The sequence below is a fragment of the Pelodiscus sinensis genome, chromosome 16, assembly GCF_052426305.1.
Source record: "Pelodiscus sinensis isolate ZL-2025 chromosome 16, ASM5242630v1, whole genome shotgun sequence".
NCBI lineage: Eukaryota > Metazoa > Chordata > Testudines > Trionychidae > Pelodiscus > Pelodiscus sinensis.
The window spans coordinates 42,636,641-42,662,685 of NC_143067.1; the positions used below are offsets into that span (position 1 = coordinate 42,636,641).

General features: G+C 48.9%; 1 protein-coding gene across 1 annotated transcript; it reads right to left on the reverse strand.

The window, feature by feature from the left end:
* Positions 1–24,012, reverse strand: PCDH12 (protocadherin 12). Its single transcript, XM_025184092.3, has 4 exons — positions 20,846–24,012; positions 20,378–20,472; positions 15,537–15,688; positions 1–3,478 (listed from the first exon to the last, which is right to left on the reverse strand). The coding sequence occupies exons 1-4, from the start codon at positions 23,666–23,668 to the stop codon at positions 3,099–3,101; spliced, it is 3,450 nt and encodes a 1,149-aa protein (XP_025039877.3). The 5' UTR covers positions 23,669–24,012; the 3' UTR covers positions 1–3,098.
* Positions 24,013–26,045: the final 2,033 nt, after the last annotated feature.

The following is a 26,045-nucleotide window of genomic DNA, read 5'->3' on the forward strand; positions in this document are numbered from 1 at the left end:
CCTCCCCTCCCCGGCAGAGGGAGAAGGAATGGGCAGAAGGCACGGAGAGGGAGCCAGGCTCCAGTGGAGGGGGGCTTCCTCCGGGCCTCGGCACAGCCTGGTGCCGGGGTCTCTGCAGCCGGAGGAGGGACTCGCTTGTCCCTGGTGCTCGAGGGATGGGGCCTCACCGCAGCTGAGCCCGAGTGCCTGCCGAGCCCCTGAACGCTACTCTATGGAGCCAGCTGCTGGGAGCAGCCACCACGGCCACAGCCTGCCCCGCCGGGCTCAGCATTACCAGCAGCAGCCGTGGCCATCCTGCCCCGCTTTCCAGGAAGCACCCCAGCAGGGGCCGCCCGCGCAGAGCTCCTAGCGCCCCGGGGCCAGGCGCAGGGCTCCCAGCTCAGGGCGGCCTCCACAGGGCTCCCTGCCTGCTCCTCCTCAGGCCGGAATGCCGCCCCTCGCAATGTGCCGCCCAAACACGCGCTGCTTTTGCTGGTGCCTAGAGCCGGCCCTGTCTCCAGGGGCTGGATCTGGTCCACCAAGCAGATTGATCCAGCCCGTGAAGGCCCTGGCTCTCCCCCACCCCCAGACCAGTCAGGGCCCGGGGGTGGGGGGAAGTGCATAACGTTTCCTCTGTCCTGCCCCCACCCTGCAAGGCATGCAAGATGCTTAGAAGCACCATGTGCTCCTGGCAGGGTGGGAGGAGACTTTGCACACTCCCCCCGCCCCAAGCCCTGATTGGCCTGGGGGTAGGGGGAGTGCACCAAGTCTCCTCCTGCTCCGCGAGGGGCATAGCACTTCTAAGCACAACACGCTCCTTGCAGAATAGGGGCAGGGCAGAAAAAGAGTTCACGCGCTCCCACCTTCCTCCCCTCTCCCCCCCAGCCGATCAGGGCTTGGGGGCATGGAGGAGCAGGCGAAGTCTCCTTCCGCCCTGCTGCTAAGCTGGTGGTTGACTCTAAACGCCGTGCTCCCTTGCAGGGCAGGGGCAGGAAGCGAGAGAGTTTGTATGCTCCTCCTCCCCCAGGCCCTGATTAATCTGGGGCAAAAGAGGGAGCGCACAAAGTCTTCTTCCACTGCCAGGGGCATGGGCACCTAGGGGGAACGTTGGGGCAGAGGGCAAAGACTTCACACCCTCCCCCACTGCCAGAGCAGTCAGGGTGGTGGATGGGGAGGCAGGGAAGTATCCTGCCCCACCCCTTCTGCCTGAGGTCCCGCCCCTTCTGGTGCAGCCTGAGGCCACTTCAAACATTTCTGAAGTGGCACCCATTAAAAAATTATTGTCCACCCCTGCTCTAGCACAATGCATTCTGTTTTACCCAGCTTTGGAGGAAAGCGCCTAGCTAACTTCCGACTGCTGCAAATATCACTGCCTTTCGGACACACGGGTGGCTCCAATAACTGTGCACTTGCCCTGGGTTTTTTTGCACAGTTTCTGTGTCCTGCTCCCACAAGTGAAGGTCCAGGCCCAGCTGGGATGCAGGGCAGATTGTAAATGCTCTCCTAAGTTATCTTCTCATTTCAGGCAGGGAGGAACTTGAAAGAGGAATTCTGGACCTGAAGCAAATGGATGGGAGGTGGAGGCAGGCCATGAGCAAATGGCAGGAGACCATGGGCAGACAGGGGGGTGAAGAGATGGGGCTGGGTCGCAGGCAGAAAGGATGGGGAAGGTGGAGGCTGTAGCTGGACCCTATATGGAAAGGAAGGATGGGGACAGGTCCCAAACGTTTCGACAATCTGGCCTGCACACAACTGCTGGCATATGAGTCCTTGCAGTCCTGGGGTGATGTCCATATCCTTCCCTGAATCCAGCCTCTGCTCTGATCCCTCCTGACCCTGCTCAACCCTCTCCTCTTCCCCATTACACGCCTTTCCTCAAGGGCCACAGCCTCAGGGATTATCGGGGGCGCAGCAGGGGTCGGGTGCCCCTGCACTGACTGTAGCAGTGGTAACTGCAGGGAAGTGGAGCAACACAGAAGCCTCTGCTCTGCTCTGCTGCTATCTCCAGGCCAGCACAGTTGCTGTGCTTCACTGCAGCAGTGACTGGCTTGGCAAATGGTGGCAAAGCAGAGCAAGCTGCTATGTAACTCCACTTTCCCATGGCTCCTGCTGCCACGATTAATGCAGGGAGCGCCCCAGCCCATCCAGGGCCTCACAGACTAAGTATGGGAGTATGGGGGACCATTCCATCCATAAGACGGTTGGGGTGACCGCTGCAGGGCCCCCCAAAGCATGGAGCCTGGAGCAGCTCCACTGAACCATTCTTTGGATGGGACAGTTCTGCACACAGCTCTGGGGCACAGCGACGTGCCAGTAGTGGCGCAGAGCTAGCAGACAGAAGCCCTCTAGTCCTGCTGTGCTACCAGTGGTGGCACCAGGGCGGCCCCTGGAAGAGGGGATTTAAGTTGCCCGGGGGCAGCAGGTGAGGCTGAAGGATGCAGGGGGGTGGAGAGGAGCACACAGGCAAGCAGGGCAGGGAAATGTGGAGGGAGACATGAGCCTGGCCAGAGATGGGTGTCCACTGACCCACTAGGAGGATTTGAGGACTGGTACTGGCCCTAAGGTAAATTAAGATTGAGTCCCAGGGACTGAGGGCTTGGCTGTGGGTGGAGAAGGAGAAATGGGCTGTTGGCAAAGGGGTGAAGCCAGATGCCAGTGGTACCTGGGTGTGACTGGGGAGGTAGGGCAGGGAGATGAGCTGTGGACAGCAAGGCAGGGGTAGGCCATGGATGGGAAAGGCACTAGATCCTGGGCTATGGATGGGGAGGTATGTGCAGAAAGACTGGGCTGTGATGATGAAGGGCTGGCTGGTGCCAGATTGTGGGTGGGGAGGAGAGTCCGGGTGTTAGGCTATTCTTGGCAGAGAGATGGGGCTAGTGCCAGACTAAAGGTAGAGAAGTAGAGCTGGGATATAAGTGGAGGGAGAATGGGAATTCTTTTGCCAGGGGCCAAGATACAGGAGGGGAGGTGGGGTCAGGTAAGGGGAGCATAAGGGCAATGCACCTAAGACAATCTGTATTCAGATGTGATTCTTGCTGGAACTATTGAACACAAGCACCACCATCAGGTGCTCTTTCCATGCAAACACAGTGGTTTTGCTCACACGTCTACTGAAGCCATCAGCCTTCCCATATGACTGACACAGGAGGAGCATCACCATCCAGCTCAAAAGTCTTGCTGCGTGCACAGAGCTGCTGCAGGAGCCCAGAGGCTGATGTTGCATGGGCCTGTGCTTTCTGGGATAAGATCATTTCAAATAGGGTGCTCATTTCTGAGAGGAACGTGCTGGCCAGCCTCGTCCTGGCTGTGTTTGTGTCAGATCCACTAACTTTACCAAATGTCTCAAAGGTCCTTGGCTTATCCAACCCTGCATTTTCTTGGTCCTGAGAAGACTGCAGAGAATCAGGGGAGAAAACATTGTCCTTGTAACTGCTGGTGAGGGACAGGGAAAGCCGAGCCATCCACGAAGGGTCTGCCGTCAGCCTCTCTAGGGCCAGCCCTGCATGGAACAACACATGAAAAAGAAATATGGACCATGAGAGCTGGGGCTGAGTCGTCCACTGGAGAAGAGAGACTCAGGAAAGTGTCCTGGATCAGCTGGGAGAAGTTTGGCAGTGGGGGAACATGGAGTGAGGCTTGTGGCAGCATTCTTGATTACAAGGATTTCAAAATTTGTGAGTGAACCATTCCCAAAATCATGAAAGTGGTTTAAAAATAAAGGGTCACATTTCATCACTGTAATAATTCTGTGCCCCTACACTTCCTTTTTACAGTCAGCAGCCCCTAGAAAAGTTTTTTTCTAAAAGCTTGGCTCCATGTTTCCTCCACTTATCTAGCTGCCTTTCAAAAAGAAACAGCCATATCTCTGTGTTTGACTATGTTCTCCTGCAATCCGCTCTGTGATGTCCCCCCCAAGCCAGTGGCTGCCAGCACAGTTGTTACAGATGGAGCAAGGAGGGCTAGGGTTCAAACCCTGCTGAAGGCACAGGACAGGGTTGTTAAAGTAGCACCTAAAACAGTCTGATTGTTTGAAGGTGTTTGTTTTTTTTAACTAAAACCCAGCAAATAGCATATGAAACCTGTTAAGAGAATTATATTAGAGTTGCAAAATCAAGTATTTGTATGTTAGAAAATGCCAGAATTGTGACTGTCCCTTTACTTTTGAAAGAGGGTAAATAGGAGTACCCAATCCCAAGTATTTCCTGCAGATCATTCATTGTTTGTTATAGCCGGTCTGCTTTCTCAACGTCTGACCTTTTCATTCTTCCCTATAGGGAATCTCTCCAAGCATTGCTAGTGCCCTCTTACCCCTACCAATTCTGCAAGACCCTTTTTGCAATTGGATTTCTAGTGAAATAGTATCCAGAGTAGACTAGCCCCTGGATTTAGAACATGCTAGAATGACAGTATTCATCTTTTGATGTTCCAGTGCCCAAAGACAGCAGATAAAGTGCTTCCTTCCTGGGACAGAACTAGGGTAATTTGGGCACCGCCAGTCGGATTCTCCTGTTACCTTGATTTTACTCCAGTGTCACTCCAGCCTCCAGCGGGGTTGCTCCTGATTTACACCACTAGGGTGAGTGAGAAGAATCATTCCCAATTATTGAGTGGGGTTATTCCTGAGGAGGGAATCAACCCCAGGCTTTGTCTACACTGCAGTTATTTTTCAGAAAAAGGTACGTGAATTGCAATTCGCTATTTGCAAACCTTTGCCCAATTCTTTTATCAAACGAGGCTTTTCCGACATTTGGCCCATCTACACGGGACCAAATGTGGGAAAAATCTTTCAGAAGAGCCCTTTTTCCTCATAAAACGGATCCAAAAAAGCGGATATGTTACCATGACGCAGCAGATCCCAGTGTACACATAGCCCCAGTGAGCATGAATTTCCATACTTTCCAGTGTTTCATTTCACCATTATCTCTGAACTCACTCACTTTTAATGGCTGCTTTTGTAGCTACAAGGCTCTTGTGAGGGGTTGTGATGTTATGTCTGCCCTCTGGGGTAGCTCAGATGTAGGCCTTTACTTGCTTGCTGGTTTGTTTTCTGCTTGTTTTCAGTTTGCAGAGGCTGATAGGGGGCAGTCTGCCGAGAGAAAGGCAGAGCCTTTGATCACAGCTGAGCCCTGATTAGGGAGTGGGGTTTTCCTAATTAGGGGGCCTATAAGGGCAGCCAAGCAGCGAGCCAGTAGCACTGGCATAGAGCTCAGCAAGCAGCTGAAAACAGGGTGGTATGAGTGTTAGGTGTTTGGGTTTCATTTTGGTGGGTGGGTCTGTGTAGTCTTCCTTGACAAGATTATAAGAGGGAAGGCTATGATAGCTTCAGGGGTGGTGATAGTAGTGAGCCACAGAATGAAAAAGACAATGAAGATGACTGGAGTTGTAGGTTGTCCCAATACAAGTACCTGAAAGGTGCTTCATTTGTTTGAAATGTTTGCTGAGACAGCTATTGGAGAGAAGAGCTAAGGCTCTGAGATGCAGGTAGAAACTACAGTTGTTTCAAAAGAGATTTGAGCAGATAATGGAGAGGGGACTGAATGGAAAATCTAAAACTTACAGATGCAAGCTGGACTGAGGACCTTTGATGGAAGACTGCTAAATGAGGAAAGTAGCCAGCGGAACCATGTGATTGGAAAAACTAGGCAGAGGATAAGACCGGCTAGTAAGGGAGAAATAGAGCTGAAGAACACATTTTCTGAGTTGCAAAATGAAAAAGGAGTACAACCAGCGGTAAAAGACAGAGAGGGCAAGGTAAAAGAGAAAACTAACTAGTCCTATAAGAAAAAAGCTGCAGTTTGAAGTCACAGGAGGATAGAGGATGATTGACAAAAGATTGCAATTAAAAGCAAATGATGAGAGGACTTGTAGCCAGAAAGAACTGGAGGAGGAAGGCAAACAAATTGCACTAACCCTAGGAAGAGACAGGTCTATGTGACTGGGGTGTCCCTACTAAGAAAGAGTTGTCTGTCACCATAGCTAATCCAGAGAACAGATGGGAGTATTGTCTGCTGGGAGCTGAGATGTGGGGATATAGACCTGAGGCTAAAGAAGCTCCTAATGAGAGCAAGAAGGAATCTACTGATGGTCCTTTTTACACACTATTGTAAAAATCCTTGTACAAAGTAGGCTATGTACAGAATCATTTGAGAACTCATAATTTGCTGCTGTGTTTTCCTTGAAAAATGTGTGGCAACACACTGCCGCTACGTCTAGACTGGCATGATTTTCCGGAAATGGTTTTAATGGAAAAGTTTTCCGTTAAAAGCATTTTCGGAAAAGAGCGTCTAGATTGGCATGGATGCTTTTCCACAAAAGCACTTTTTGCGGAAAAGCGTCCGTGCCAATCTAGACGCTCTTTTCCGCAAAAAAGCCCCGATCGCCATTTTCGCAATCGGGGCTTTTTTGCGGAAAACAAATCTCAGCTGTCTACACTGGCCCTTTTGCGTAAAAGTTTTGCGCAAAAGGGACTTTTGCCCGAACGGAAGCAGCATAGTCTTTCCGCAAAAAGCACTGATTTCTTACAGTAGGAAGTCAGTGCTTTTCTAGAAATTCAAGTGGCCAGTGTAGACAGCTGGCAAATTTTTCCGGAAAAGCGGCTGATATTCCGGAAAAACTGGCCAGTCTAGACACAGCCTGCATGAAGTTATAAGATTTCCCTGTATTACGTTATTAACACGTGTTCCAAATCCCATCACCCTGACCAAACAGAAGTGAAGTTTGTCCTAAACTAGGGGTGTGGAACCTCAGGCCCAGGAGCTAGATGCAGCCCCTGGTTTGCCTGGATCCAGCCCCTGAGTCTCAGGGATCCCCCTCCCCAGCACTGGGGAGTCTGCACTGATGCTCATGCCCCTCTGCTGCCTCCCTCTACCCCCTCCCTTGGGGCTAGAGCACACAAAATCTACTAGCCTGGGCTCCCCTAAGCTCTGGTGTGTGAGGGGTATGTGGGGAGTGCCTTTCTCCTCAGTCAGGGGCCATGTCAGTGAAGGTTGGTTGGTTGGTTGTTTGGGGGGGGGGTGTTTTTGTTTTGTTTTGCTTTTTTTTTTTTTTTTTGCCATGACTGCTTTTTCTGTGGGCCAGTGGCCCCCTCATCCAAAAAAGGTTCCTACCCAGTCCTAAACAAAGGAAGGAATATGTACTTGCCTTAATGTCCATGTAAGCAGTAAACAAAGTCATCAAATGGGAAGGGGGGAACAAATGAAGTTCAAAACAAGTGGAAAAAAACCCACAGGGAATATCCTGCCACACAGACTTTCTCCTTGGTCTTAGCTGGAAATATTTTTCAAAAAGGAATAAACAGGAGGGACAAAGCCCAAGACACCCCTCTCTGCCCATCTCTAAACCTCCCTCTAATCCCTCTCCCCTTGTCTCTGCCCCATAGATACAGGAGTCTGTAGGTGCTCTGAGGTTGGAGAACCCTTGGGGAAAATTAGCGGGTACTTAGCACCTGCTCTCAGCCATGCTTCCCCTTTGCCCTCCTCCTCCAGTGGGAATGATGTGGGAACAGGTCTGTGGCTTGTCCTATACAGGCAGACCAGACTAGATGGTCCATTCCTGGCCTTAAAAGCTATGAATTCTTGTGGGGCCCTGGTTGGTGAATACAGTGTCTGGAGACCCATATTTCAAAGAGGGTTCCATTTGTTTATCATTAACTTGCTTCTTGAATGAAAGAGGACATTGACCTCCCAAAAATATCATTGTAAGGTCACTGTAATCAACTACAGCTTTTCCTTGAAGGTAAATAAGTCCTCTCCCACCTATCCCTATGATTGGATGTGGCAAAAGCCTCTTTCTGCTGACAGTTGTCACATGACTGGTGGGTATCCCACCCTTCTGTCAAGGAGCAGAATTGTGTATTTATTCTCAGCCAGCAAATAAGAAAGAGTTGTCTGTCACCATAGCTAATCCAGAGAACAGATGGGAGTATTGTCTGCTGGGAGCTGAGATGTGGGGATATAGACCTGAGGCTAAAGAGGCTCCTAAGGAGAGCAAGAAGGAATCTACTGATGGTCCTTTTTATACACTATTGTACAACTGAGACAGTTGTTGATGTCTGCTTGATAGAAAAATGGTCAATGGTGGAGAATCCACCACAGTGGTTGATAAATTGTTCCAATGGTTATTTATTTTCACTGTTAAAAATGTAACCTCATTTCCAGTTTGAATTTGTCTAGCTTCAACTTCTGGCTTTTGGATTGTGAGAAACATTCCACTGGAAGATGGGGGAGCTACTTATTCAATATTTGTTTGCCATGAATGTACACATAGCCTGAAATCAAGTCACTCCTTCACCTTCTCTTTGCAAATAGGAGTTTGACCACCACATCCACAGAGTGAGCATCAGGTGGAACTAACTATGCAGGTATGAGATACAGGTGGAACTAGATATGCAGTTATGAGACACAGGGCTGGTCAGGTGGAACTAGCTATGCAGTTATGAGACATGGGGCATGTTTACACTTAAAATGCTTCAGTGGAACAGCAACTCATCTTCAGATGCAACATTTTAGTGCTTCAATGCAGGCACTCACTATAGTCACAGGAAGAGTTCTCCCCTTTCAAAAGTTCACCTTCCCGAGATGCAGTAATTATGCCAATTCTTCATAAAGTGGCACACACCCTCTCTCCCACTAGATTTTGAATGGGACCGATCTTCTAGGTCTCTGAGCATGCCTGCATAGTTTGACCCCAGGTGACATAGATACTGCTGCCTTTGTCTTCCCCTAGATCAAGAGACAGATGTCTGAATCCTGGAGTGATGCAGCTGGACACATCCATACATGCCAAAACTTAGGCCTCTAGGGTTCCTTTCCCTTGAAAATGTAGACACCTTCTGGGTTTGGTGACAGCTAAGTGGGGGTTTTGTGGTTCATAGTGGAGGCTAACTTGGAGACTTAGCTATCTAAATACATTATGGATTGGACCCTAATTCCCTTTGGGGGGCACGATGTAAGCCCTGCATCTCTCCTCAACGTTTCCCACTGACTAGGGCTATGTCTAGACTGCAAGCTTCTTTCGGAAGAAGCTTTTCCGGAAGAGATCTTCTGGAAAATCTTATTTCGAAAGAGAGCATCCACACAACGAAAGTGCAAGGAAAAGGCTATGTGCTTTTTTGATGGATAGCATCCAGGTTGATTGGATGCTATCTCACATTTAAGTTGTGATTAGTATGGACGGAGTGGCCACCAAGGCACTTGTGTTATTTCCTGGAGACCTCTTCTTTTGAAAGAACTCTTTCTTCTGTGTCCACACATGCCTTTTTCTGAAAAAGCTTTTTCGGAAAAAGGCTTCTTCCTCATAGAAAGAGGTTTACCGCTGTCGGAAAAACCTCTCCATTCTTTCAACTTTCTGTCAAAAAAACGCAATAGCAGTGTGGATGTAAGTATAATTTTTCCAGGAAAATGCTGCAATGTAGACATATACCCTAGCTTAGCTGACTCCCCGCTCGGTGTGCTAGCTTCTGTGAATCCTATTGTTATGCACCCACTTCTGCACTCAGTATTTGGGGAGCCTGGGCACTCAATTCAAGATTCCACTGAATCACTGAAGTTGCTATCACAGCATCACCAAAGGTAGATCCCCTGCTTTGGGGATCTAGCCCAGGTGCTTGGCAGTTTCAGCCTAAAGCAGCAGCTGATTGGTTGTGGTGTTAGCGGTCTACACTGGGTACTCAGTAGAGTAACATCTCTCAGGCTGAAAGAGACGTAGCTATATTGACTTACTTCCCAGTGTAGACAGCACTAGGGCAATGGAATAATTCTTCAGTCTACCTCCTTACTGCCGCTTGGGGAGGTGAAGTACCTGTATGGATGGAAGAACCCCCTTTCGGCACAGGCAGTGTCTATAATGAAGCACTACAGCAGTGCAATTGCAGTGCTGCAGTTGTGCTGCTATAGTACTTTAAGGCTGTGTCTACATTGGCAAGATTTTGCGCAAAAGCAGCTGCTTTTGCGCAAAATCTTGCCACCCATCTACACTGGCTGCAAGTATTTGCACAAGAACATTGAAGTTGTAATGTACAAAATCAGTGCTTCTTGCGCAAATACTCTGACGCTCCCGCTCAGGCATAAGCCCTCTTAGAATCATAGAATCATAGAACTGGAAGAGACCTCAGAAGGTCATCAAGTCCAGCCCCCTGCTCTAGGCAGGACCAATTCCAACTACATCAACCCGGCCAGGGCTTTGTCAAGCCGAGACTTAAACACCTCTAGGGATGGAGACTCCACTACTTCCCTAGGTAACCCATTCCAGTGCTTCACCACCCTCCTAGTGAAATAGTTTTTCCTAATATCCAACCTGGACCTCTCCCACCACAACTTGAGACCATTGCTCCTTGTTCTGCCATCTGTCACTACTGAGAACAGCCTCTCTCCATCCTCTTTGGAACCTCCCTTCAGGAAGTTGAAGGCTGCTATCAAATCCCCCCTCACTTTTCGCTTCTGCAGACTAAACAGACCCAAGTCTCATAGACTCATAGACTCATAGACTTTAAGGTCAGAAGGGACCGTTATGATCATCTAGTCCGACCCCCTGCACAGTACAGGCCACAGAATCTCACTCACCCCACCCAGAATAATCCTCTCACCTATATCTCAGATATTGAAGCCTTCAAATACTTTGAAGACCCCAAGATGCAGAGAATCCTCTGCCTTTTTGCTTCTGACTTCCAGCATGTCTTCAGTTTGCAGACAATAAGTAAAATTTGGGAGGAATTGTCCCAGGATTAGGGATGTGGCTTTGCTATCCCTAGTAAAAATAATTGAGATTTGACTGAAACTTGACCACTGGGGAGAAAAAAAATCCCATTATGTTTTCCTTAGATTTTTGGAGGGTTGCAGCTTAAAGCACCCCACAATTTCCTGAAACAGGTAATCACAGAATTAAACAACCAGATGCAATATAGACAAAATAAACTTATGCCAACCATGTTCAATAGACCTTGGGTTTAGGGGGAAGGGCACAGGGCTGGGAGCTGAAAAACTGTAACTTAAAATGTAACTTCTGTGCTGGCTAATGTTAATATTTCATTATCTTTCACAGCCTGTATAATAAAGACAGGCCTCATGTAGCACAGAGAGGTTGCACAACTTGGAACAGAACCCAATCTATAAAAGGGAAGCTGCTTATCCCAGTGATATATAATCATAGAAGATTAGAAACAGGTTTCTAATACAAAGATTAAGCAACTTCAGTATAGAGTCCTATATATCACTCAGTCCCTCAGCCTCTCCTCATAAGTCATATGCTCCAGCCCCCTAATCATTTTGGTTGCCCTCCGCTGGACCCTCTCCAATACGTCCACATCCTTTTTGTAGTGGGGGGCCCAGAACTGGACACAATACTCCAGATGTGGCCTCACCAAAGCTGAATAAAGGGGAATGATGACATCTCTGGATCTGCTGGCAATGCTCCTCTTAATGCAACCTAATATGCCACTGGCCTTCTTGGCTACAAGGGCACACTGTTGACTCATATCTAGCTTCTCATCCACTGTAACCCCCAGGTTACAATTGCACTGCTGTAGTGCTTCGTTATAGACACTGCCTGTGCCGAAAGGGGGTTCTTCCATCCATACAGGTACTTCACCTCCCCAAGCGGCAGTAAGGAGGTAGACTGAAGAATTATTCCATTGCCCTAGTGCTGTCTACACTGGGAAGTATTCTTGCGCAAGAGGCCAGTGGAGACAGGCAACGTTAATTTCTTGCGCAAGAAAGCCTGATGGCTAAAATGGCCATCGGAGCTTTCTTGCACAAGAGAGCGTCTACACTGGCACGGATGCTTTTGCACAAAAGCACATGCCAGTGTAGACGCTCTCTTGCGCAAATACTTTTAACAGAAAAACTCTTCCGTTAAAAGTATTTGCGCAAAATCTTGCCAGTGTAGACGTAGCCATAGTGCAGACATACCCTTACACACAGAACAGGGCAATCCAGGCCAGCCTTAATTAGTTGTTAATTTAAGCTGAGCATGAGTGACACTTCCTTCCACCCTAGCACAGGATACAATTGTGCTTGCCTCTGGGCAGCATGACAGCTCAGACTCTACTAAGCTCTCCACTCCCCTGCCCCTTCTGGAAAGCTTGAGCAACTGCCAAACAATTGTTTCCACGGTAACAGCTGGATGCTACTAGCCAGGCCAACCACACAGGCTATGTCTAGACTGCAAGCCTCTTTCGAAAATGAGCGTCTGGACTGCACGCGGAACTTTCGAAAGAGCAAGCCCCTTTTTCGAAAGAAAGCACCCAGTGAGTCTGGATGCTCTCTTTCGAAGAAGCCCTATTTACATTCAAGAACGCCTTCTTTCGAAAGAAGCACTTTCCAAAGAAGGCGTTCTTCCTCATGAAATGAGGTTTACCGCCGTCGAAAGAAAAGCCGCGTTCTTTCGATTTAATTTCGAAAGAACGTGGCTGCAGTCTAGACGCAGGTGAAGTTTTTTCGGAAAAAGGCTACTTTTCCCGAAAAAAACCCTGAGTCTGGACACAGCCACAGTGGTGGGAGACTGCCATGTCTCAAATAGGTCCCCACCAGCATCTCTGGTCTTTGCTGTGAGGTCTGAGTCACTGTCTGTGTTATGGAAATTTGTTCCCATCTGCAGCAAGTATCAGGCATGCGAGGGATAGTTCATTATCGGCTGTGCCTTTTTCCAGCATTGGATTGGCTAAACCGGGTGTTTTCATTCAAAGGCTGCCTGTGCCACCTGAAAACAAGCCCCATAGCCTCCTGCTGAATGAACAGCATCTGTCAGTCTGTTTTACGGAGAAAGAGCTTAGCACATTGGAGGTTAATAATTACAGGCTGGCAAACAAAGCTGGGACAAACCGCAGCTGAAGAATTGGAGATTCCTTAGTTTATTTTCCCCTAAGGGCACTGTTCTATCCCTGATCCTCAGCAGAGACTGCACATAGCACACACAAAAGCCCAAGAAGCAATTCAAAGTGCAGGGAGAGCAGGAGACCCACAGTGCAGGGAAGGAGTCAGTGCTGCACACAGCTGAACAACAAATCACTCCTTCAGGAAACGTGATTACTAGTTGCTACTGCAAACCAGTTTCTCATGCTCTGGAGGTGCAGCAAGATTCCAGATAACCACAGCAGTACTAGTTCCATAAGAGGCCCCAGTATTCCCTGGGCCTAGTAAAGGACAAGCACAACCGAACAACACTTTTTGCTGCCTCTCTGACCTGAGGGCAATCGAACAGCAAAAAGAGCAGGGAGCTCGTGGGATGGCGTTGTATCCATACTGATCTTCCCAACCAGCCTCAGAGGCAAGAGTTTTACCAGCATAACTCCTTCTTGGACAACAACCAGGTCCTGTTCTTCCATGACTGGCATCAGAATCCAAGCTGGTGTATTTCAGAACATAACGTCCATACTGGATCCGTTTACAGAAACCATGTTGGCTTTTGTCCAACAAATTATGTTCTTCTACGTGCCTGACAATTTTATTCTTTACTATTGTTTCGACTAATTTACACCAGCGGAGTAGAGGTCCTGTCAGGAGCACACCGGGACAACCCTGAAAACCCTGGGGCTACGTCTACACTGCCATTTTTGCTGGCAGTGAGTATGCAAATGAGGCTTGATTAGCAAATGAGACATTGACCGTGCCTCCTTTGCATAATTTATGCACACCATTTTTGCAGAAAAAGAAGTAGTGTGGATGGGGGGGAGGGGTTGTGCAAAAACTCCATTTTCCACAAGATCCTTATGCCTCTGTGGGCCTTATGCCTCTGTGAGAGAGGCATAACAATCTTGCAAAAAACGGAGATTTTGTGCAAAAAACCCCCATCCACGCTACATTTTTCTGCAAAAACGGTGTGCATAAATTATGCAAATGAGATGTGGCAGTATGCTAATCCATGCCTCATTTGCATACTCACTGCTGGCAGAACCAGCCGTGTAGATGTAGCCTGACTGATGACAGTATGGTCCATCATGATGTGTCAGATAGCATCTCACCACAAGCCTGTGTGCTGTTCGTGTGTGATTTTATCAACCTACAGCAGTGGTCCCCAACCTTTTGGGGCAGCTGGGTGCCCGGGGGCGGGGCCACGCACGCGCCGCACACTTGGGGGTGGGGCCGCCCATGGGCCATGCGCGCGGAGCCGGCACTGTCCATGCGCCGCGCGCCCGGGGCAGGGCTGGCCCTGATCACTGGGCAGGTGCACATAAATGCCCCAGCGGGCGCCATGGCAGGGACCACTGACCTACAGCCTGTGTGAAGTGAAAGTATCAAGCTCTGAGGGAGGAAGGTGAGGCCAAGATGTGTAGGGTAGGGTTTGTGCCAACTCCTTTAGGTCCATACAGAGCCTGTCCATAAAGAGCTTGATCAGATGCTGTAAGCAGAGGAACAGGAAGAGTGTGCTGACAGACTCAGTTCTGCAAGGCTCTGCACTGCGCTGTAGCCTGCAGAGGCAGTCTGAGTCAGAGGGGGTGGGGAAGACAGAAAAGCAGGACAAGATCCATAGTGCAGAAGGAAAAGCATGTTTCATAGACACTGCTAAGCAGAGGCTGCAAGGGCAAGGAGCATTGCACACACACACACACACACGCACACACACACACACACACACACACACACACACGAAAATTGGATGTCTGCTTGAGTCTATAAACAGCTTGGAAGCATAGTCTGGGGGAGGGGTTCTCTAGGAGGGGTTAAGGAAAATGTCCCATGATGATAATTTATATCATTAACTCTTTCTCGTGTGAGGAGAAAGAGGGAGAATCACAGCACTGCACAATTTACTGTTCAGCACTGTTCCCCCCCATTCAAGAAGTAGCCCAGCATAGCCAAACATATGGCCATGTTCAAGCCCCACCTACAGGAACCTGGGAGTGACAGTCCTAATCTGAACATCTGCACACTTCAATACAAGATTCATCCCCATTTGGTTATTATGTTTGTGAAAGATATTTTGTGGGAGGAGCTTGGAAGAGCACCACTAGGACCAGCAGGAAAAAATAATTTCCCTCCTATGAAAATAATGACATTTTAGGGAAGGAAACTGTCCCATTTTGGGACAAAAGGTCAAAATTTATCATTTTTTGTAGAAGGAAAAAGTGTGGAAAATTCTGTTTTAGGAAAACCAAAATGAAAATTTTCAGTTTGCTCCCTTGAGCAGTCAGAGCCAACTCACTGGGTTGCCAGAGACCTAGGTTTCCTGATCTCAGCAATGCCACATCAAAAAAGCCCAACCAGCCAATTAGAATATGTTCCCCTCTCAGGCAGTCCTACAGAGGTGCAGAGACGATCTTCTGTGAAGATGGAGCAGGCTCTCTCTGGAGCATGCATAGATAGAGCCCTGCATTGATACAAAATTTGTATCCACATCAGAATCAGATTTTGCAGAAATGAGCCACAGATATCCACATTTGGTATCAATGAAGATGGATACCTGTGGATATAAAGCGGGTATCGCGGCTTTTCAGAGCTCTATGCATAGGAAACTTGTAGCACTCAGGAGGTGCACTGCCCTCTTATGCCCACTCCCTGCCCCTCTTGTTGACCCTCCCTGCACCCTATAAGCATCTGTCACCCCTGCAAGCATAGTGACCTCACCTGCATGAGGCTCTAGAAGACTGTCGAGTTCTTCTCCCACCAGCTGGTGTATAGAAAGATTGAGTCCATTTTCTGAATCCTGGTCATCTGTCTCACTGTCTTCTTGGCAACTGTCCTTTATACTGAGGCAATCAGTATCTAGCCCCACGTTCCTATAAAGGAGACCAAAGGCCAGAGCATTGATGCTACCCTCTGCCAGGGACTCATCTTCATGTGTGTCCCTCCCCTCTCCCACACCTCACCTCTTCATGATTCATCTCTGCCCAGAAAAACAGGCCCAGTTGATACCACTTGGGAGTTGCATAACCAACGCAAAAGAGGAATTTTAGGCATTCCCTCATGACTTCGTGACACACAGCATTAAGTTTCTTCCAGTCTTCTGAAACTTCCCCAGCATTCCAAGAGAAGTTGAAAATCGACATTAATTGGCCGTCTCTTTTAAAACTCTTGGAGGTGTTTTGCTCAAACTGCAAGCAGAGACTGAGTTTGGAAAGTGTCTTCCTGAAAGGCGACCATTTCAGAGAGACCCAAGTGACTGAAAGTAGCTTCTTCAGTCCCTTCTGAGTCTCTTGAAAATGTTGGCTGGAGGGTGGGCTACTAGGAGGTCCTGGGCTCTGTCACACACTTCCTGAGTGGTGCAAGTCTCTTACTCTCTTATCAGAGATCTACAAAACGGAACACTACTCTAGTGTAGGGATGCAATAGTGTAGTCGATTAACCAATTAACCAAAAAGCAAAAGCTTATCAGTTAACAGACGACACGCATTCTCTTCCCCTTTCCCCCTCCACCAGTAAATTTTTTAGCAGGCTGGCCAGCAGCCCAGCTCAGTCCTGGCTCACGCTGGGTCCAGGACCTAACCCTGCTACAGCTCTGCATTTATTAGGAGCTAGGCAGGCAGGCAACCCGGCTCAGGTCCGGCTCGTGCTGGGTTCAGGAGCTCAGCCACCCTCCCCCCAACAGCCGCCCTCCCCACTCCTATATCAGAAGCAGCAGTGTAGAGTGGCAGGGGGCTCCTTAGGAGTGGGCACTGGCTGCCAGCCCTGCCCCACAGGGACTATAGAATAGTTGAGTAACTGATAAGAATTCATGAGGTTACTTGACTATTCAATTAACTAATATTTAACATCCCTACTCCAGTGGCAGTTACCATGCAGCTTCCCCAGCTCAGGTGCTGCATGCAGGAAGGCAAAACCTGGTATTTTTTACAGTGTCCCCTGACACTCATACCCTCATCTGTGTTCACCCTTGGTGTCCTTTCCCTTTTGGATCTTAAGGTATTTACCACCATTGGAGAGCCTTTTTCTGGTTAGGCACTTCTCGCTTTGAAAGCTGTGTGAGCTAAATCACAGAAAGCCCTCATTCCCAAATACATGACCACGTGGTGACTTAGCTCAGTAGAATTATCACAGCGTATCATGCCAGAAATTTCCCCATGTAGACAAGAGCTCTGTCACTCCTCATCCCGCTTTCCTGTCCTGCTGTCACTCCCCTGTTCTAGTGCGACTCAGTTATTCCTACTTCGTCTCCTCTAAATCCCTGGGGAGAAAGGAGCAAGGCCCAGAGCTTCACAGTCATTTAGGCTCCTAACACACTGAAATCTATGGGAGTTAGGTGCTAAACACTGCTGGGGATCTGGGAGTCTCTAAGACCCTATCTCAAAAAGGCTTTTCTGCAGGGTAGCCTGGTCTCCCCTTTGCCCTTTTATTTCTCCTTTTCCTGCTATCACATGAGAAGGGGAGGAAAGTTGGAGCCCCACTCACACAGGAGAGTGTGGGTGGTATAGGGTGCAGTTTGGTGGTGGACAGGGCACAGGTACTAGCAGTGAGAAAGCAGAGAAAAAACAGTGCCTACTCCTTCTTCTGCGTACTCCTCAGCCAGGCACCCTCCTTTCTCCTCCTTACCCACCACCCTTGTGCCTGGCTGTGGCAGAGGAGGATCTAGGGCATGCTTCAGGGAAGAGTAGAGCTAAGGTGAAACAACAATTAGCTCCTGGCTGCCCTTGACTGCTGCATGCTCTTGTATTTCCCTAGCCTCTTTCTACAGGCCCAGCTCCTTTGTGGGCCTTTGAAGCACCCCTGTCTCTGTTCCCTCTGTTCCTCCTGAGGCCCTGGCGGGGTTGTGTTGGTGGCACTCCCTGGAGCCATAGTATGTTGGCGAGTATGTAGTGAGAGGCTGACCAGTGCTACCAGTGAGCTGGGAAAAGAGCAGAACACAGGCCATCCCATGTCTCAGCGACCCACAGTCAAGTGCACAAACACCACAAACAGGCAGGACAGTCTGAAGGATGTCTCACTTGTTTTCTGGGTTTGTATGACCCTGCACTAAGACATGGCAGGTCCCTGCCTTGCAGGCAGCATAGGCAGGGCAAGTGCTCTCAGCATCATTTCAGCAAGGCACTGGCACACCCTGAGAGTGTACTTAGGTACAATAGTGATAGAAATGTAGCCATGTTAGTCTGGTGTAGCTGAAACAAAATACAGGACTATGTAGCACTTTAAAGACTAACAAGATGGTTTATTAGATGATGAGCTTTCGTGGGCCAGACCCACTTCCTGACACAGGAGAGTGTGGATCTGATCTGAGGAAGTGGGTCTGGCCCACGAAAGCTCATCATCTAATAAACCATCTTGTTAGTCTTTAAAGTGCTACATAGTCTTAGGTACAAGTGAGAATGCTAACCTCCTCACTTGGCTTTGCTGACACTATCAGAGCTTCTACCAACTCCTCCTCCTTCTACCAACTCCTCCAACTCCTGATTTTAAGAGGAATAAGGGACCTTTCGGAAAAGGCTTTATTTTTCGAAAGATCCCCGTCTAGACTGGCGCTTTTCTCCGGCAAAGCCCCGCGCCGGAAAAAAGCGGCAGCCATGTTCATGCAAATGCAGCGGGGAAAATTTAAATCCCCGCTGCATTTGCAATTCTGACTTGTCTCATCTGCATCCTTTTTCCGGAAAAGGGGTGCAGTGTAGACACAGCCATGTTGTAATACACTGTTGATCTCTGATAAAGATTAAACCAAGGGGGTTGGATTTCAGACTTCACGGGAGAGTGGGGTTTGATAAAGAAGGCGGTTAGGGGTTCCAGAGTGGGAAGAGCATGGGAGAGACAGATGATTACACTGGAGAAATGGGCAAGAAAAAGAACGTGGATGTGTTGGGTCAGAACCGGGTTTGCATTTAAGGTGAAGAACTTGCTAAGGAAAGGCAAGTGGAAGGCAGTGAGAATGGCCCTTTGCAGGCATGGGCCATGAGGCTTGCAGAAGTGGAGTCAGAAGGTCCAAAAGGCCTGGCAGAGAGTACAGGAGGCCCCCACATGACCCTATTGTAAATGAGCGTTCAAGTTACAATGCCCCTGACTTGTGACGCTTCTCCAGGAACCGATCGCGTCGCAAGTCGGGGTCCTCCTGTACTCCTTCCTGCCCAATCCCTTCAGAGATTTCACACTGTGTATGACAATGGTGGGACCAGCACCAGACTGTCTGCAGCTCTGAGAGCCTCATTGTAAAAACAATGTTGAAAAATTGCAAAAGTTGCAGAAAAGAGACACAGAAATTATTGGAGGGCTGGTGAAAATACCTGCCAGTGAAAGAATCCTAGGGTTGGAAGAGATCTCAAGAGGTCATTGAGTCCAGCCCCCTGCCCAAAGCAGGACCAACCCCAACTAAATCATTCCAGCCAGGGCTTTGTCAAGCCAGGACTTAAAAACCTCTAGTGATGGAGATTCCATCCCCTCCCTAGGGAACCCATCCCAGTGCTTCACCTCCCTTCCAGGGAAATAGTTTTTCCTAATATCCAACCTACACCACCCCCACTGCAACTTGAGCCCATTGCTCCTCGTTTTGCCATCCGCCGCCACTGAGAACAGCCTCTCTCCTTCCTCTCTGGAACCTCTCTTCAGGTAGTTAAAGGCTGCTATCAAATCCCCCCTGCGTAGTTGGCTTAGTTTGGTTTGAGAGGTGATATGGTTACACTCACAGTCCTTCCCCCATTCCTCTTCCCTCCCGCAAGTCCCCTCACAATCTCCCTCTCCCTCTCCTACATAACTCAAATATTTCTCAGGGGCTCTCTCCCTTCCCTCCAATCCTTCTTAGTCTCTCTCCTCTTTATTTCTTCCTTTGAGGCTTCCCTTTCTCCCTCTTGGGCCTAGGGCCATGGTGTCCAAAAAGCTAGCCACTAGCTACATGTGGCTGGCCGGGTGAGTGTGGCTAGTTCTCTATGGCAGTAGCCACCGTAGTAGCTACTGCTTCAGAACTGGTTGGATACCATGAATCTAGGGTTTCCTGCTCTGCTCCCACCCTTTACTTCCCTCTGCCAGCTAAGGCCCCTCTCCTGGGTGTGGCTGCCACTTTTTGCTTTGGGCCGTCTCCTCCCATTGCCCTACACATCCTCCTTCCATCTAGGTGCTCTCTTCTGTCTCCCCAGGCCAGTTCTCTCTCTCCCATCCGGCTGCTCTCTTAGTCCTAGCCATGCCAGTTACTGCTGACTGGCAGTAGCTTGTGTGGGGAGAAGGGAGAAGTCCAGCAGTGTTGGAGCCCAGGTGTCAGCTTCAGAGAGGATCACCTGAGAGCAGGGCCTGAGAGACCAATTACCATGCATAGGGCTGTGGCTTGGGACCCTGGGAAAGTCCGAGTGAGTCCAGCCCAGTCCTGTTGCCTCATCCCTCTCATCTTCAAATGCAGGTATATGCAAAGCAGGGAGACAGCACAAATCCTGAGGCTCCCATGAGCCCTCTTAGCATGGGGATCTTCCCTCTGGAGGCATTTGAAGCTGACTTCTCCTGACAGGGGCAGAGGAGAAGAAGGGAGAGGCAAAAGGCACTGGGACTTACACTGTGTGTCTTACCTGCTGCCATTCTTGGCTGTGTATTTGTTTCCCCTGTGGTTTGGTTTGGGCTGGAATTGGCCCTGGTGCAGCAGAGACAGCAGCTGAGAGATTTGCTGTAAGACAGGAAGAGTCTATTGATTGCACACAGTCACCACTCAGGATGCTTCCTGTCAGGATGTCCCCTTCTCACCGTGTCTGCTCTTTATAGCGTTTCCTTCCCTTGCAGATGGTTTGGCATTGTCACTTGGAGACTACAGCCAAAGAGTAAGCAAGCAGCTTCCTCCCCCCACCCCTGGCTCTGCTTTGAGCCCCAGAGCCTGCTGACTCTGCTAATCCCTCTCGCGCCTTTCACAGCGCAGACTGGATTTGACTCCCTTACACTTGTGGAAAACAAACCAGGCATAACTCCCTCTTTGTGTGACAGTCCCACCTCCCTTCCCCCAACTCCCTAACCTGTCCCTAACACAGCAAAGATACAGCCCCTACCTGAACAGGAGGTGACTCCATAGCAAGTTCTCCCGTGGGATCCTGCTCCGCAAGTGCCACCATGGACAGCCTCACGAGACTTTGCAGGAGGTGCTGGTGGGGATGGGCTTCTCTGGGTCCCACTTCTTGTGCTGCAATTCTCTGCCTCATCAGAGTTGTGTCTGAAAGCTGAGTAGTTGGCAGGGAGAGGTCAAAATTATGATCTCCCAGAGGCTTCAGCTGTGGGTTCTCTAAGCTTTTGGAGTGGGTCTTGAGGCTTGAGCTCTCTTTTGGTGCATTTCTTAGCCTGTGTGGGAGGAAGGGTCTGCACTGTATTGCAGGGAGATTGAAGGCATCTTTCTGTTCAGCTGGACCTTTCTGATTTCGTAGAGTCCTGTACAGTGTTGGGGTGAAGTGAAATGGAGTCTGCAGTGGACTGTCCTTCAGCAAAGCTTCTTCGTAGGAGCAAACTTGCTCAGCCTCACTCTGCCCAACTTGCCTGTTTCTGAGCATAGGGACTAAATATATGTCTGTTTTCTGAATGTGTTTCTGAGGCTTCTTGAGTTGCTGTTGTCTGTGAGCGTGTTCTGCTTCCCTGCAGTTGTAGGCCATGTTATCTTTCTTCTCTCTTTTGCATATAGACATGATTAAAGCCAAAATAAGAAGAAAAGTGCTTACTAGCACAGCTATGCAGATAACAGTCACCATGGATGGGCTCAGCCTCTGAGCCTCCTGGGCTGAGTTCGTCAGCTGGTCAAGATGATTTTGGAAACTTAACTGCACAAGGGCTTTAGCCTGCAGTGGTGAGTTCCCTTGATCCCTCACCAACATCTCCAGTTCCCATTCACTTCCAATGAGGCTGCTGGCATTGCTGCTGTTGAGAAACACGTGCCCTGAGAATGTATCAAGGACAAACAAGTTGGCATCATTCCCACTCAGAATGTCATAGTGGAGGGCCCCATTCAGACCAGAATCTGCATCACTGGCAGCTATGGTGAATAGCAGGGAAATGTTGGAAGTAGATGTTGGTGTCATAGTGCTTACTGCTGTACTTTGGGGGCCATGGTTCCCTAGGGATAGCCTCAGGCATCCAGTCTGTGGATTGACTAGAAAAATGATCTTTGCTTTGCCTCCCAGCAGCACTGGCTGCAAAATCACTGGGGAATTATCATTCCTATCAAGTACATTTACCCTAACAGAAACATTTGAGGCAAGTTTGGGGTGACCCCAATCTTCTGCTGTCACCAAGAATTCCAGACTTGCCATTTGTTCATAATCAAAAGCTCTGAGAGCAAAGATTTCACCAGTTTTGGAATCAACAGAGAACAAATCTGAAGCAAAGAAGTCTTGGATGCTATAAGTGATTTTTCCATTGAAGTCTAAATCAGCATCCTGAGCCTTGACAGTAACCAGGTAGGATGGAGGCACATTGTTCTCAGCAATGGTGACATCATACATCATTCTTTCAAACAATGGGGGGTTGTCATTAACATCACTGATGCATATAGTGAGGTGTTTCCACGTGGCCAAGGAGTAGTCCCCATTGTCCTGGACCATTAATGTCAAGTTATATTCTGCCCATCTCTCCCTGTCCAAGACAGCATTGGTCAACAGCATATAAGTATAGCTGTTGGTCCTTTTCAATTTGAAATGCTCAAATCCTTGTGTTAGGTAACAGTGCACCTGTCCATTGTTTCCTGAATCTGGATCACTTGCCGTCACTAGAGCAACAAAGCTGTCCTTCGGAAGAGCTTCAGATAGCTCTGGCACCTGGGCAGCCCAAGTGATGTGCACATCTGGGGCATTGTCATTGACATCCAGGATCTTAAAGAGGATCTTGCAGTGTGCTGGGATAGGGTTGGCTCCAAGATCCCTGGCTTGTACATCTACTTCATAAGTATGATTTTCTTCATAGTCCAGTGGGAGTCTCACAACTACACTGCCTGTCTTGGTATCAATGCTGAACATGTTCACCACCTCCAGTGGCGCATGTTTACTGAGTGAGTATTCTATCTCCCCATTGGGACCCTGATCAGGGTCCGTGGCTGTAAGGTTTATAAGAATTGTTCCAGGCAAAACATCTTCCCAGATTTCCACTGTCAAAGAACTCTCTGCAAACACAGGACTGTTATCATTGGAGTCTAAAACAATTACCCTAAGTAAGGTTGTGCCTGATTTTGGTGGTTCTCCATGATCGAAGGCAGTCAATACTAAATCAAAACAAGAGTGGAGCTCTCTGTCCACTTCTTTAATAACTACAAGTTCTGCATGTTTAGTTCCATCAGATCCAGAGATTACATCCAAAGCAAAGTGATTACTGGGTGATAATGAGTAAGAGCAGAGGGCATTGGAGCCAATGTCTGGGTCAAGGGCTCGGTCCAGTGGTATCCGTGTTCGTAAAGATGCACTCTCTGATATTTCCAGTTCCAGCTTAGGTTTTGGAAACAGGGGTGCATGATCATTGATGTCCAAGACCTCAATCACCACGTGGATTAAAGCCAGGTGCACAGCAGTCAGAACATCAAAAGAAACCAAGCATGGATCACTGTGCCTGCATAACTGCTCTCTGTCCAAGCGTCCTGCAGTACTAAGCAAACCATCTCCAGACCTAACACTGACAGGGAGTTTCTTGGGGAAATGCAGCTGCTGGAAGGTCTCTACCAGTTCACTTCTCTCTTCCCAGCCAAAATCCTCAGATAATTTCCCTATCACAGTTCCACTTGGCACTTCTTCTAACACTTTGTATTGCACTGCAAAGGGGGCCACCTCCTGGCAATCCACACAAAGGAAAAAGTCCAAGTACAATACCAAAAACTGAAGCAGAATGTGTGACAGAAAAAACATGCTTATGAGAGAGCCAACTACACTGCTGCTTAGCCCCAAAACAGCTGGCTTTGTCCTTCAAATGTTGCACACCCTTACCGTGCTTAAAGATTCTGCAAATCATTTGTTTTCATTTTCCAGCCAAATACAGTCCCATTTCCAGATTTCATAAGTGTATGTTACCAGCTGAATGAAGAACAGAAATCTCAGGCAAGTCCAGCTGCATTGAGATAAAATCCCCACTTTCTCCACCAGTGGCCAGAAGAACGGGTAGGAGATCCAGCTGTTGTCCCGGCTGAAAAACCTCAGTATGTGGGAGAAGAGAGAGGAGTCTTTGCGAGTACAAGCTGACTGGCAATGCAGACTCCAATGGGCAGCTTGCTAGCACTGGGAAGCAGAGCAGCTGCTGTTTCCTAGGGAAACCCCACCTACAGGAAAAGGGAGGAACAAGAATGCCGGTACAATGCCTTCCCAGGAGTGAAGTATCAGAGGGGTAGCTGTGTTAGTCTGAATCTGCAAAAGCGGCAAGGAGTCCTGTGGCACCTTATAGACTAATTGAAGTGTTGGAGCATAAGCTTTCGTGGGCAAAGACCCACTTCGTCAGATGCATGTAGTGGAAATTTCCAGAGGCAGGTATAAATATGCAGGCCAGACTCAGGCTGGAGATGACGAAGTGGATCCAATCAGGGAGGATGAAGCCCACTTCTAGTAGTTGATCTTCATGCTTCTAGCTTCCATCCAAGACACATTTCTCAATCTATTGTTTACAGCCACGCCCTAAGATCAGGAGTGGTAAACTTTGTGGGTTTAGCTGCTATGTGGCTCTGGGAAAAGATACTGGATATTCATAGAATTTAAAGGCAGAAGGAACAATTCTAATAATCTAGTCTGACCTCTTACAGAACATAGGCCAAAGAACTTTAGACAGTAACTCCTGTATCAAGCCCATACATTCTGTTTGAGGCATAGCAGAGCTCTTAGCAAGGCATCCAGCCTTGATTTAAAAGACTGGAAATGACAGAGAATTTTCTGTGTCTCCAGTAAGTTGTTCCAAGGGTGAATCCCACCACTGGGCTTTGGCCTGAGCAAATGGAAAAACTTGGGTGTTGCATGAAGTCTGACACAGGCACCTAGATGCTCATACAGGCTCCATCTACACTACAAGGTTTTTATGCAAAAACAGTTGTTTTTGCGCAAAAACTTGAGGGAGCGTCCACACCTTAAGCGTGTTTTTGCGCAAGTAAATTGACAGTAAAATGGCAGAACAGAGGGCTTTTTGCGGTGTAGGTAAACCTCATCCTAGGAGGCATAACTCCTTTTTGTGCTACATCTGTTGTGCAAAAAGGCATGTGTGGACGCTCCGCAGGGGTTTCTTGCACAAATAGAGCCTATCCGAAAAAGCACAGGTGCTCTGATGGCCATTCTGTGAATGACAATTAGAGCTTTCTTGCGCAAGAGCGTCCATGCAGTGTGGACACTCTCTTGCACAAAAGCGCATCACAAAAGCGATGCGCTTTGAGGTGTGGACACACTTTTGCGCAAGAACTCTTCCACAAAAGACTTTTTGTGCAAAAACGCTGCAGTGTAGATGTAACCACAATGAATGAAGAAAGATTGGCACCTTTGAAAGTGATTCACAAAAGCCAACACCCTGGGGATGGAGCTACATACACTAGCCAGTGGGAGATGCCAGCTGTGACAGGGCGCTTGCCCTGCACTGGCCCTTTAAGGGCAGACCCCGGCCTGAACCAGGGCCGGGGAGTTTAGCCCAGCTGAGGCTGTACTAGCCCATTAGGGCCCAGCTGGGCGCCATAATAGAGAATGGGCTGCTGCTGTGGAGGGGAGCAGTGAGAACCTGGCTGCTGAGGGAGGAGGAGGCTCCCTGGAGCTAGGGCAGGGCTGGGGAGGCCAGGCAGGGCTAGGGGAGCTCTGGCCCGCAAATCCCCAGACTGCAGGGCTTGAAAGAACATCAACCCCCGGAAGGGGGGCTCAGAAACAGACTTGGGCACTGCCGGAGGGCAGTGTGGTGAAGAGGACGCCGCAGCCGGGAGTAAAGAAGGGAGACGCCACCCCAGAGAAGGCACCCCACCTGCCAAGGGAGCCAATTCCGGAAGACAGACGGCAGGGGGATACGGTGGTGAGTGCGAACCCCCTCACACCAGCAAAAGCTCTGCCCTTCTCATGTTGCAAGGTGACAAAAGTGCACTCTGCCAGTAGGTGCCTATCTCTTCAATTCACAGCCAGGAACCTTTGTTGGAGATAGGTGCGATAGTATACGGCGTTTCAGCAAGCGGCTGGGAGAGAGAGAGAAGGGCTTCTGTCCTAACTTTAGCCTCGTGGCTAGAGTACTTGCCTAAGGGCCCGCTTTAAAGGCTTCATCCTCCTGAGGGCAAGAAGG

What these genes read in the sequence shown, in the direction of transcription:
- PCDH12 (XM_025184092.3), bottom strand. Translation starts at nt 23,668, where the DNA reads ATGTTTTTTCTGTCACACATTCTGCTTCAGTTTTTGGTATTGTACTTG. An exon ending in TGGAGTCACCTCCTGTTCAG is followed by an intron (nt 20,473 to 20,845) that starts GTAGGGGCTGTA and finishes CCTGTCTTACAG; the next exon opens with CAAATCTCTCAGCTGCTGTC. An exon ending in TCTTCTAGAGCCTCATGCAG is followed by an intron (nt 3,479 to 15,536) that starts GTGAGGTCACTA and finishes TGTTCCATGCAG; the next exon opens with GGCTGGCCCTAGAGAGGCTG.